This window comes from Mya arenaria, chromosome 9 (assembly GCF_026914265.1).
Source record: "Mya arenaria isolate MELC-2E11 chromosome 9, ASM2691426v1".
In the NCBI taxonomy this organism is placed as follows: Eukaryota; Metazoa; Mollusca; class Bivalvia; order Myida; family Myidae; genus Mya; species Mya arenaria.
In genome coordinates, this window is record NC_069130.1 from 35,420,177 (window position 1) to 35,432,276 (window position 12,100).

Below are 12,100 nucleotides of genomic sequence, written 5' to 3' on the forward strand. Positions count from 1 at the left end.
GTATCTCCGACCTTCCGCAGTCGATCAGTTAAGTATATAAGAAGTGTAACTCTGTTTCTAACTAATCATTAAAAATTGAGTTGTCTCCCTCAAACAATTACGGCGCGCACCTGTTTGACCCATACAAATAGTTCCGTGACAATAAACGTGTATAATCTACTAAATGCTCTTAAATATGAAAATACTGTCACACTTAAACACTTGAATAAATTTCTTATAATTTGAGTATATATAGGTAACTGTGCCTACAAATTTATGAATAAAGACACGCGTAGGGATACTGTTGACATGCATGTACATGATTGTTTATAAATGGCGGACGCAGTGCGCATGTAGAGTGTCCTAACACAGATCATATGGTGTATGGTGGGAAGTTGCCAAAAATGAGGGAGTTTATGATTTCATTGATAATATTGTGATACATTTTGATTTCGGGAAGCCGTCCAAAGCACTATGGCATCATCTGTGACCCCAACAAGACTTTTGGTAAGAATCTTGATGGACGGCTCTGTCATTGTGGAGTGTTGTTTTGGTTTGATTTACAAATTATCGGAAATGTCATCTAATAAATTAGTAAAGAAATGATTTCTTTTATAAAATTATATGTTGTTATTGATAAGAAAATGCTATGCAAATTTGATAAATATATATAGGTTTATCTTTCATTTATTTTTTTAGTGATCTAACGTCATTCAAGATTTGGGGGATTGTTACTGATCATATTTTGATAATATGTTTTAAATTTTGTTACATGTCAAATATGCAGTGCATTCAATAAGGCGAGCATTTACAAAACACTTTGAAACATTTTGTTTTATATTCCTGTTGCAATGCAGTGCATATGCAAACGGGGAACCAAACAGCAAACGTTCTCCGCAAACATGTTTACTGAACGCATGGCTGGTTTGAACCAAAGAAAACATTTCTTTTAAATGCAATATTTTTTTTAAATGTATGCTAGTGTATGCATATAGTAATTAGGCCCTGGCATTCTTACTGATTATACTGGACTACTGATATATAATAATTACTTTTCACAAAAAAATAAACCAGTGGAGAGCAGGCATATCGGGAATTTTATACAACAGAGGATTCTCGACAGCCAGGATTAAGGCAGACTTGGTGAGATCGCCAACTGGGACATTTCTGAATAATTTAGTAGTGTGGTCCTTTCCAAATAAATTTTGATGCCTGAAACATTTCCAACCCCAGGGATTTTGACCAAAACAATCCTGCCGCACAGTTGGGATTTATTTAGACATTTGCACCACTGCCACTAGATTAATAAATGCAACATTTTTCCCAGAAAGTCATTTGAAAAATCTGTCCTATACTGGTAGACATTCTATCACATAACTTAATAGTGGTACTTCTTTACAATATACAATAGATGCCCCGGGTATTATAAATCAGTATGCAACAAATTATCACTTTGTAATATTATAACAGACTTTTTCATAATTAATATATATGTGTATATATATAGTTCATTCCTGAGCATAATTTGTGGTTAAAGATATAAATTGATATTCAATTCATTTAGGGCGACAAAAATTTTGAGTAACATAACTTCAGCAATGGCAAGTTTCTATGAAGTATTTTGACCACTGTATGACACTTCTATCTATAAATTTATAAATACATTATGCCATGCTAATTATATTTCTGTACTTGTTATAAAGCCAATATCAATATGTATACCAATATTGAGTTATTTTAATGTTTCTAAAAGATTGAAAATCACTGTACCCAAGATTGATCGAGTTACAATACTAGATATTCATTATGACATTGTCGTAGATAATTATACAGCCTTTGTTACATTATTGGAGTGACAGACCATCATGATTCTACAAGATCAAAATGACAAAAGATTCTCAAGGAAATTACCTTTACTTAAAAAGAAAATGCTGAGATCATTACAAGGGATGAAAGCGGAAAAGTTCTAAATGTCATTGAAGAAAGAAGGCAATACAACCTTTTTGCTGTAACCCCGTGATTATTACTTTAATAAGCTACATTTTGGTTTCCAGCCAAGGCATGTGCATTTTGGAATAAAGAATGTAAAAAAAAACTATGCTACTTGCTTTGTGTGACATGATAATGTAATGACTGGTATATTTATCTCATCTATTGAGGAGTATTCTATCGCAACAATTATTTGACACCCTTGTACAATTCCGTCTTATAAACTTTAGTCTTCCATAGAGTGGCCAATACTATATCTTTAAATTACAGAGACTGTCTCAGAAAAAAAGGAATATTCTGAGAATCTGAATAAACAATTGATTGACAGACAGCTTTAAAGTTGAAAATGTCATGGCATTGTATCATGATTATTGCCTGACAAAAATGATCCATTAAAGGGGTCACCATGTGTTAAATTCCTTTAAAAAGTATATCCTGATCCTGATTAATGCTTCTATAAATTGTCATTCTGCAATTAAATACCTGTATTTTGACAGTTTGGAATTTGGCTAAATGAAATGCACACAGTAATAGTTTGTAATATTGATTAAGAGACAAAGATTTGTTTAAGCAGTTAAGACCTTTCCTATGCATGGTATGTCATCCTTACGGTAAATTTAAGATAAATAAATGATTTATTTTGAAAAGAATTAGGAGTTGCAGAAGTCACAGTTAGTCATGCTGAATGTTATGTTTACATTTGATAAAACAGTACCGATGACAAAGTTAACAGAAATGAAATTTCCACTCAATTCTTTTATGCTTTCTATTCTAACAATGAACTGTGGCAATATGATATCAAATTAAATGAAAGGTAAACTTAAGAAATACTTTTATGATAGGTTGACATTTATGGTAGACTGATGCCCCCAATAATGTATTTATGTAAATGTATATTTGTAGCTCCTTAATTTGAATGCATCTTTAATGAATGATATGCGCATTTCTTTTAAAAAGGTTGATGTCCAAGTTCGAGATAACATTTTACAGGGAGTTATTGTCATGGTAACGATGCTATTCCCACAAAAAAAACATGCATATCTTCCAAAATGTGTATTCTCGCTTGGCATGTTATACCCTGCAAGCTTTTAAGGCAGAAAATTATAAAGAATCAAGAATCGAACTGAAAACTTGAATTGAATCTGCCTGAAATACTAAGGTTTCGCATGTTTAATGTTTATAATCCTATATCTTTGCATGAAATGATACTGACTCATACATCTATCTCTCAAAGTATAACAATATGTCAAATGTAACTTTAGTAAAGAACAACAACATTTGTACTGTGTGATGTTGTACTGTATATATCAATAGAATGCATGACAGGTTGTTTAGACATTTAAATGCTAGATGCTTAAGTTTATGAAGGTAAAAACCTGAAGTTTTCATTGCTGTTGCTGACTTCAGTTGACTCGTCAAAGAAAAACACAACAGAACTTGGGGGCCGATCAAAGGTGACATGCGAAAACGATCATGGTTGCTATATCTTAAATGCTAAGTTATGGGTGAAATAATATTAAGCTTGGTACATATGTTCAGTATGAAATGCACACATGTGTAGCAAGTCCTACAACTGTGTCAGAAATAATTGTTGAGTTATTGCCTCTTTGTCAACTGAGAAACCAGAGAACTGTAGTTTAATGCTTGCGGCTGACGCTTGTTTGATGTAACCTCTCGAACTGCTCTGAGCTTTGCTCTGTAACCAGTAAAGACATCAAAGTTATCTTTTCTATCTGAGGCAACATTTTGCCAAAACCTTTTTCTCTTCAAACTAAGGTTTTGTACACATAAAATACCCTCTAAAAGTAAGGATGTAGATATTACATTGAAAGCTTAGGATTGGAGAACGTTTTAAACTATTAACATTAAGAGAAAACTCTCTCTCTTCCTCTCTCTCTTCCTCTCTCTGTTTCTGCCTCTCTCTCTATATATTTTATGGTCTAAATTAAGGGCCGAATGTTTAGATCTTTGTCAAAGTTTCAACAACATCGTTGGCATCACCGTTGTTAAATTTCAAATCTTTACTACTCTGTAAGTTCCATGAGCACACTTTGTTGTGACAGTCAGTATAACACACTTTGAGACACCTGTTTTAGCTGTGCTTGTACGATTTAAATATTTAAGTATATCTTGAAATAGATCATATTTAAAAGTTACCAACCATGACGTTAACAAATTTGTTAACATTAACAAAGTTCTGAACAGTCAGTGCTAACTATGTTTGCATTTTGTCAATTAGTTGACATTATTTTATTAAAAGGCGTAAAGATAGTTGCTTAGACAATCACAGTGATTTGCGCACTCGCTTCTCACCAAAATAACAGGTTTTGATTCCTGGCCAGGGTGGATGTGATTTTGGTTTGTATATAATCACCAAGTTGGACAAGCAGGTTTTCTCAAGTGGCTGTGGTTTCCCATAGAACACAATACCTGACACTTTCACGCAACATTGTGCCAACAAGACTTACTTAGCATAAGTTAATATAACTGTCCTCGCAAACATTGTAAAAAATAAATACCATAAAGCTGAAACTAAAGAGAGTTAAATTTGGTGTTTATTTCATTTATTTGCTTAGTGCACGCTAAGTTGAGATAATCATTATCTTAAGTAGCTCTTAAATTTTATCATAATTCATTGCTTTATATCAGGTATTTACTGTTGAAATTTTTGATACAGAAATGAAGTCTTTGAAGTTTGGTTTGCTTATAGTTCTACATTCTTAAGTGTAAATGGTATATCAGCAGTTTTTGTAATTGACTGAGATTTCTATGGTATCTGAGGAACTTAAGAGGGATTTAAATCTCCTTCGCTAAATTGGTAAATAATTTTGAGGGGCAAGATAGTGATTATAATCATGAAAAAATATTGCCACTGCATGAACAGTTTGGCAGAATGATGATTATATATAGATATAAGCAAAAAGTCTCTTTAAGAACTGATGTTCCTTTTTTATTTTTAAGGATATTACAGGGATATTTAAATTAACATTTTTTCTTAATTTCATATTTTATAAAGAATTTATTATAAACGCATTCATTTTCGCGATAAATTTCATTATGTGTGTGTATAACTATATTGAAACTTGCTTGGTTTGCAAAATTGCTTATTAAATCTGTATTCAAAATTTAGCTGAGTATGACCTTAGAAGAGAATTAAGTCATATTTTTGTTAGCGAAAGAGATTTAAATTAATATGGTGACTCCAACCCGTAAGAATAAGTGCCAAGGTTCTGTATAAAAATACAACCAGTATAATAAAATAGACACCGTCAATATTTTCATTATTTTTTTACAGCGTTCTTTCAGATTGCATTTGTTCATAAATATGCCATAACAAGCGGCACGATTTTATTTTTACTAACTTGAAAGCCGTGTGTGTTTACTTTACTTATTTGCTGAATGGAAAGACAAACAAATTGACAGATAGAAGGAATTTTGTGTACTTAAGCCTTTCAAGATACAAAGCCATCCACTTATACTGTTATTGTTTTATTATAATTTAAATGTGTTCAGAGAAGACAAGCCCACTTTGCAACATGTTGTACGTTTATTTGCCAAAAGTTTAGAAGCAAATAAGAAATATTTTTAAGAAGATATTGTTAACTGTCTGCGTAATTGGATTCTAGAGGAATTTGCTGTCCACTCAATAACTTTATAAGCCTTTGTTCAATCATCATCAAATTTGGTTGAAATGTTTTTTGGCATATACTTTTTCGGACAAGTTTGATAACCAGTCATATGGCTGTATATAGTTACTGGAGAGATTAGTGATGTTCCGATGATCGATTATAATCGATAATCGATTGGTTGGGCCTGAAACCGGCGACAATCGATTGTATTTGGTTATAATCGATCATCGAAAAAAAAATGAAAAAAATATAAGTAGGTGTTCAGATGTTATCTTTAACAAAATGGCTGATGAAAGCCACAATGAGCAAGTAAAAATGAACAATTTTTTATATAACACTTAATAACTTTAATTATAGACATAACGTATATGCATATAATGATTAAGAGTTTAATAATGGGCATGAATAAAACTTTACTTTAAGTTTTATCTAGTATTTAAAAAAAAAACGATTGTACTATCGATAATCGGTTACTTGAGTGGAACCGATCATCGATAGTAAAATTGGAACCGATTCCCAACGCTAGGAGAGATATTACCCCTTTAATTGTACAAATTGCCACAAATCTGAGTCTTGTCTGATCAGTAATTTTTAAACGTTTGTCCAATCATCATCAAATTTAGTCATAATGTGTGTGGAGCAGAATATTTTGGCCAGGTTCGATAACCATGCAGCCTTGGTGTCTCGCTCCACTGAGTAATGACCCTTGAAATGGCAAAAACTGTATTTATAGTGTCAGCTCTCTGAATTTGGGTTAACATAACAACCACTCATCCCCAAACTTGTTGTTCTTGAATTAGGATCAGCATCTCTAAATGTGACAGTTGACACTCATGTTTGTACTCAAGAGAAGTAAAATACTCCCAAAAAGTATGACTATGAAAGTTTTAAGAAATCAACTTCAGTTAGGAAATGACTTAAGATGCTTTAAAAATATGGCCCCTGCAGTGCTATTGAACCGGACTTTTGTAGGCCCAGATGAGACCTTACCCAACCTAATACGCCTTTAAGATTATGTTTGTTGGGGACTGTATCAGTTTTCACAATAACATATGCACATATCAGGGAGCCTAAACATCAAGGCTACTGTATGCATGAACTCACTCCAAGCAAATATCACTTGCTCGAACGTTATCGTGTTTTCTATAGATTTAATTCTTTTTTGTTCTTTATATTAAAAAATGTCCTATCCTGTCAATGAGGTTGGTAGAATAATTATTGCTAATTGGCTTATATATAAATTTCTTCACATTAGGTTAATAGGCATGTACCATTTTTATTAACTTTTCTTTGGTGTTTTTTTCACAGGTGCACTAAATTTTTAATTTGACTTTTTTTTTTGGGGGGGGGGTCTTTAGCAGTTAACTTTGCTTGTCCTGGACTTAAGGGAAGTGGCCTATTGTGAGGCCTGCTGTATTAACAATTCTGTTTAATATAATAACTTATATTGCAAAAATTGAGCCTTTATCGGGGATGTTTGTTTTCTATTTGACTTTCTTATCTAAATTTACTTATGTCCATGTACAGGTGGCATACTAATTGTTCAATATATCCCCTACTGCTGTAAAAGTTATTGTCCGTAGGAAAATATGGTGTCAATTGAACTTATTACAAGTATTGAAAATGTTAGAATTGAAAACAGGTCAGAAATTGTGCAAACACAGTCACTTTGAGTCAGGTTCAACATTATTGAATGTACGTTTTTTTTGTAATATAATTTATTTGTCCTAAAAATGGGGCTCATTTTTTTTCTTAGTGTAATTATGATGTCCTTATTTCCAATGTCCAATTTAATGATGGATCTTGGAGTTTTATATTTAGTTTGTGAGTCGACATATTTGGGGATTTGCCATAGAAAAAATGAGGCAAGAACACCCACAAACATGCACTTTGAACATGTTTTGACCCAAGTTCTTTTCAGTTATGATTTTCTGAAAATCTTTAAATTGTAACAAAGTCCATTTTTCGATAAATATATTAATTTATAGATGTTTATACTAAATAAAAATGTTTTTTTGCAAAAAAATAAGCAATGTAAGATATGGAAATAAATGAACACAATGATGGCGCATTTTGGTGCAATCAAGAAGGAATCAATGGAGGAGCATTTCGGCACAATCATGCAGTAGTCAAAAAAGGCGCCATTTGGAGTAATCATGCATTAATAGAGAACAACACATTATTGCACAATTTATGATGCAGTGAATGGGTTAAGAAGACATTCATTTAAGTACTCACATAGAAAAAAATACATTAGGGTAGTTTCATCTACATGTATATTATAAGGATAATCCTTAGAGGCAGGGCTTCTAAAAACCGGTAATTTGCCGGTCTGGACCGATTTTGACCAAGCCAGACCGATTTCAGTTTCAAAAAGTGTAAAAAAAATTGGTCCGAAATTTTCTCATTTTTTTTTTTATAATTTTGGTCCGAAATGATGGCCAGTAAAAGTTAGAGCAATATTGTAGCTATAATTATGTAGGAGGGATTTGAAGAGTGCAGTACTACTCAGGTGACTATCTCTCCTAGGTATGAAATTACTCATAGAAATCTTTATGAAATTTAGCCCCTTGTTTTACTTTCCCTTTTCAGCTCATGATTGAATGCCAAGATTGATTTAAAATTGAACAAGTGATGGGCTGTAACTGTCATCAGAAGATTTATCCTTGTAGTTTTTGTTTGAATTAATGTCATTTCAAATTTTGCCTTCTGAATTGAAGTCATTTCTATTTGAAATTGAGGCTTATCTCTTTCTAAATTTGAATTATATGTAAAATATCACACAAACATTTTATGTCTTTAAAACACTTAGGTATCTAAACATTTTATCCTTATGCCTCGATGATCAGTAGTAGTTAAATCAACAATTATTGAAAAGAATCGTTTTCAGCGTCGTACACTGTTTAATGACTTCATTTTTTTAAGATAGTGTATGAAATTCAAAAGCAATGGTGGTTACATAGACTTAAGCAATTACCATTAATTGAAAGGCCGTTTAATATAGAAGACTTTATAATATTTAGCTAAAAATATTAAAACTACTTCAATTACAACTCATTTAATTTCAAAACAACCCTGAAAATATGTGACAGTGCACGATTTAGAGCACACTGTGAATTATTTATGTTGACTGGTGCATTATTTTACAGGAGAGCCCATCGGTGCTGTCGGCTGAAATCGATCAACGTCTTGAGGAAGATGGCCTTAACCCGGAATGTCCGAGCGAGGAAAAACTCTACTATATTTGGAGGCTTTACCAAACGGCAGAGGTGAGAGTTGTAGAGATATAGTTATGATAACTTTTTGATACATTGTTATAGAATAAGTCACTCAAATGTTCCCAGAATGTCTGATTGAGCCAGGACAATTTTACTTACTTGAAGAATCTTAATTTAAATTTTGAGCAGAGAATTCACAAAAGACATAATAATTACAGTTCCTAACAAAATACTGGTTGTGACTTAATATATATTTCACAATAATTATTCATATCTCACAAGTTCACATTTCACAATTTCATAACATGGTTACTCAGGTTTCATTCTTGCAAGAAAGGAAAAAAAAGTTAATGAAACAGTCTTCCCTAAACTGTAAAATTTTGCCTGTCCACCACACGTTGGATTTAGTTTTAGCCAATCCGAGAAATTTCTTCATCACCGGCATTTAGGTGTTTTCCATTTTTTCGGTAATTCCACCAACCATGGCCATTTTGACACCGAAGCCAAGATATTGAGCGCTGACGATTTTGATTGTGCCTGGTTGCAAACCAAGAACCAATCAAAACAGTTGTAATAAAATGCCGATACAGATGTATAGTATTTTCTCGTTTATCTCCGGCAATCAATATCATTATTCCATATTGGAAATGGCCGACTTTTGGCGAAAGAGCTGCTGGACCCGTACAAAATTTTCCAGACATGTCCGGTGGACCGGCACATTTCGGGAAGACAGTGATGAAATCATTTCTTGTTTATCTAGTCATTTGTTTATACATTTGGGTATTTTACAATGAATCTGGCTGAAATAAGGGAAAAAGCAACGTACATACTTCGGAAGCATTTAAATTTTTATATATGACTATTTTTTCTGATATGGTCTCTTACAGGGAAGATAATAATGTGAATATTAATTATTAAAGGTATCATTGACCAGGTGGTCTTTACAAGGCAAGAAACATTTCAAAAATAAAAATAGTCTATAATTGCTGTAAAATTACTTAGATAATGTAAAAGATTGTAGATATCTCAAGATTGATCCATGATATCAAAGATTTATTTCATTAAGTATCTTTGTGTAGAAATTGGTCTTTGTAAATCTGCCTATATTATATCATAACTAAAATGATTACATATTGAATTGTCATATCATGGTGAAAGGACAATTTATTCATAATGATGGGAATTATAAGTAATTGAATTTTGAGAAGAAAAAAAAAAATAGCAATATGTATCGGATTAAGATTTTTTATTGCTTTTGAATTAATTTGACACCTGTTTTTTGTGACTGTATGACAGCATGAAGTATTATATTACTCCATATTTACATTGAATGCTACAGCTGACCTTCCGGTTTTAGTTTTTCAAAAGATTTTAACACAGTCATTACGTTTTCCATTACTCAGCTAGGTGCACAAGATATCGCTTGTCCTAATATTTGGTACATTATAAAGTTATAACTCTGCCATTAAAACACACATAATACACCAACCAAATATTTTGACTGTGTCTGTGTTTGTTTGGCATTATATAAGGTGTCAATGTGGTGCAAAGACTTTAATTTCCAAAGTTACTCAAAACATTCAAGAAATTTACATGAAACTTGTTATTGGTGACATTTTACACATGCATTATAGCTGGACCCACAAAATAGTGTGTATTGTAACCAAATCCGACCTAACCTTTATATTTTATCATACATTTAGCACTTAAACTGATTTAATGTCATTCATTACCTGAATTTCCTTATCACAGTCTCTATTGTCATCATGTTCACTGGAAATCCAGTGGTATACAATTGAAATAAATTTGACCAGTGGCATACCACTACTGATTATTGGTTACCAGTGGAATACCAGTGTAATTATGTTTACCACTGAAATGCAGTTGTATTCCACTGGTATTATGTGCTATTTCATTGGAATTCCAGGGTATTTATGATTACCACTGGAATACAGTGGTATTCCAATGAAATTTATAGTGGGGGAGGGCAGAGGATGATTATACAGATTTGTAACATGTTGTCAAGAACAACATTAAGAAATAGAGATCGGTTTTAGTGAATAAATGTAGCATTGTAATTCATCCGCATGCTGCATACTTAACAGTTTAGTGCAGCCTCATTTTTACCATTCTGATATTGGAGTCATTGTATAAAGGAAAACAAAAGAAACACTTTTAACATTGCACTGATCAACTACAATTCTCTGAAATGAAGTGGTAATACATGAACAGTTGTCAAACACTGAATGCAAAAGCTATATTTTGTTGGTATTTGGCAGAGTATATCAGATAATTCATTTTATTATTATAATCATCCTCTTTTATTAGCTACAGAAAAACAAAAGCTGTTGAAATGGCTGTAACAGCTTGGGTTTATAGTCAGCTATGCATGTTGAATGTCATGCACTTATACAGACATTGCTTTTTAACAGAATGGCCATTGTAGGTGACAGAAAAGCAGCAAATCGAGAGATCCCATTGAAAAGTTGAAAATACATATAAAATTTATACAAAACTATTTTCTTATTTTAGAATGGGCTCGTTGAGAGTACAGAAAAACAGGAGCAGCTGAAGCGTTCCCAGCAGGAGGAGATGCAGGAAGTGGAGAACTACGTGGAGCACATTCGCCACCTTTCCGACGAGCGGGAGGCCCTCATACAGGAGCTGGAGACGGAGAATGACCAGCTGAAACAGGAGATTGAGCGGTTCAGACAGGAGCAAAATGGTGGGTTTCCAGCGGCCTTCTGTTTTAGTGATGAAATCTCTGTTATATAACGTCCGGTCATGGGTTGCAAAAGTATTGCCAAAAAAATTCTGAAACGATAGGAAAACTATTTTCTTTATAAATAAGGTGGTTCTCGTGTAGTTTCAGATTGTTTGAGCATAAGTTTTGAGCCTGAATATTTTGTTATTTTTAAATGTCTCAGAGTGAAGTATTGATATATATAAGTATAAGCTATATAATGAGTAAAAGGAGGAAGCAGTTAATATAAATATAAAGTTGGAAAAATGTCGCAATTTAAAAAAAACAAAAAAACATACAAATGCAGCTCATGATATACATTAACTTCTTTTGTTTTAATAATGAATAATTGAAAAAAAGGAGAAATTATGAACACACAAGATTGCATGTAAAATTGCAGCGATTTAAACTACCAAACAATGAGCTGATTAATCAGAACTGTTAAAGTTAACAACGAGATAATGACATCTGAGTGTTAACTTTTAAAGATTAACAAGTTCAGTTGAAACAGTTGTCTCAAATATTGCTAGAAATACAGCAGA

The 12,100-nt window shown here is 32.6% G+C and overlaps 1 protein-coding gene across 22 annotated transcripts in view; it reads left to right on the forward strand.

Moving 5' to 3' along the window:
* The first annotated feature begins 320 nt into the window (after positions 1 to 320).
* Positions 321 to 12,100, forward strand: part of LOC128246712 (myosin-2 heavy chain-like) — a 68,066-nt gene continuing 56,286 nt past the window's right edge. For all 22 annotated transcript variants that reach the window (XR_008263335.1, XR_008263336.1, XR_008263337.1 and 19 more), the window contains exons 1-3: positions 321 to 486; positions 8,747 to 8,866; positions 11,348 to 11,540. Coding sequence is in view for 19 of the 22 variants with exons in the window: in XM_052965067.1 (XP_052821027.1) it covers positions 454 to 486; positions 8,747 to 8,866; positions 11,348 to 11,540 (346 nt within the window). In the remaining 3 variants the exon portion in view is untranslated. The remainder of the gene's footprint in view (positions 487 to 8,746; positions 8,867 to 11,347; positions 11,541 to 12,100) is intronic.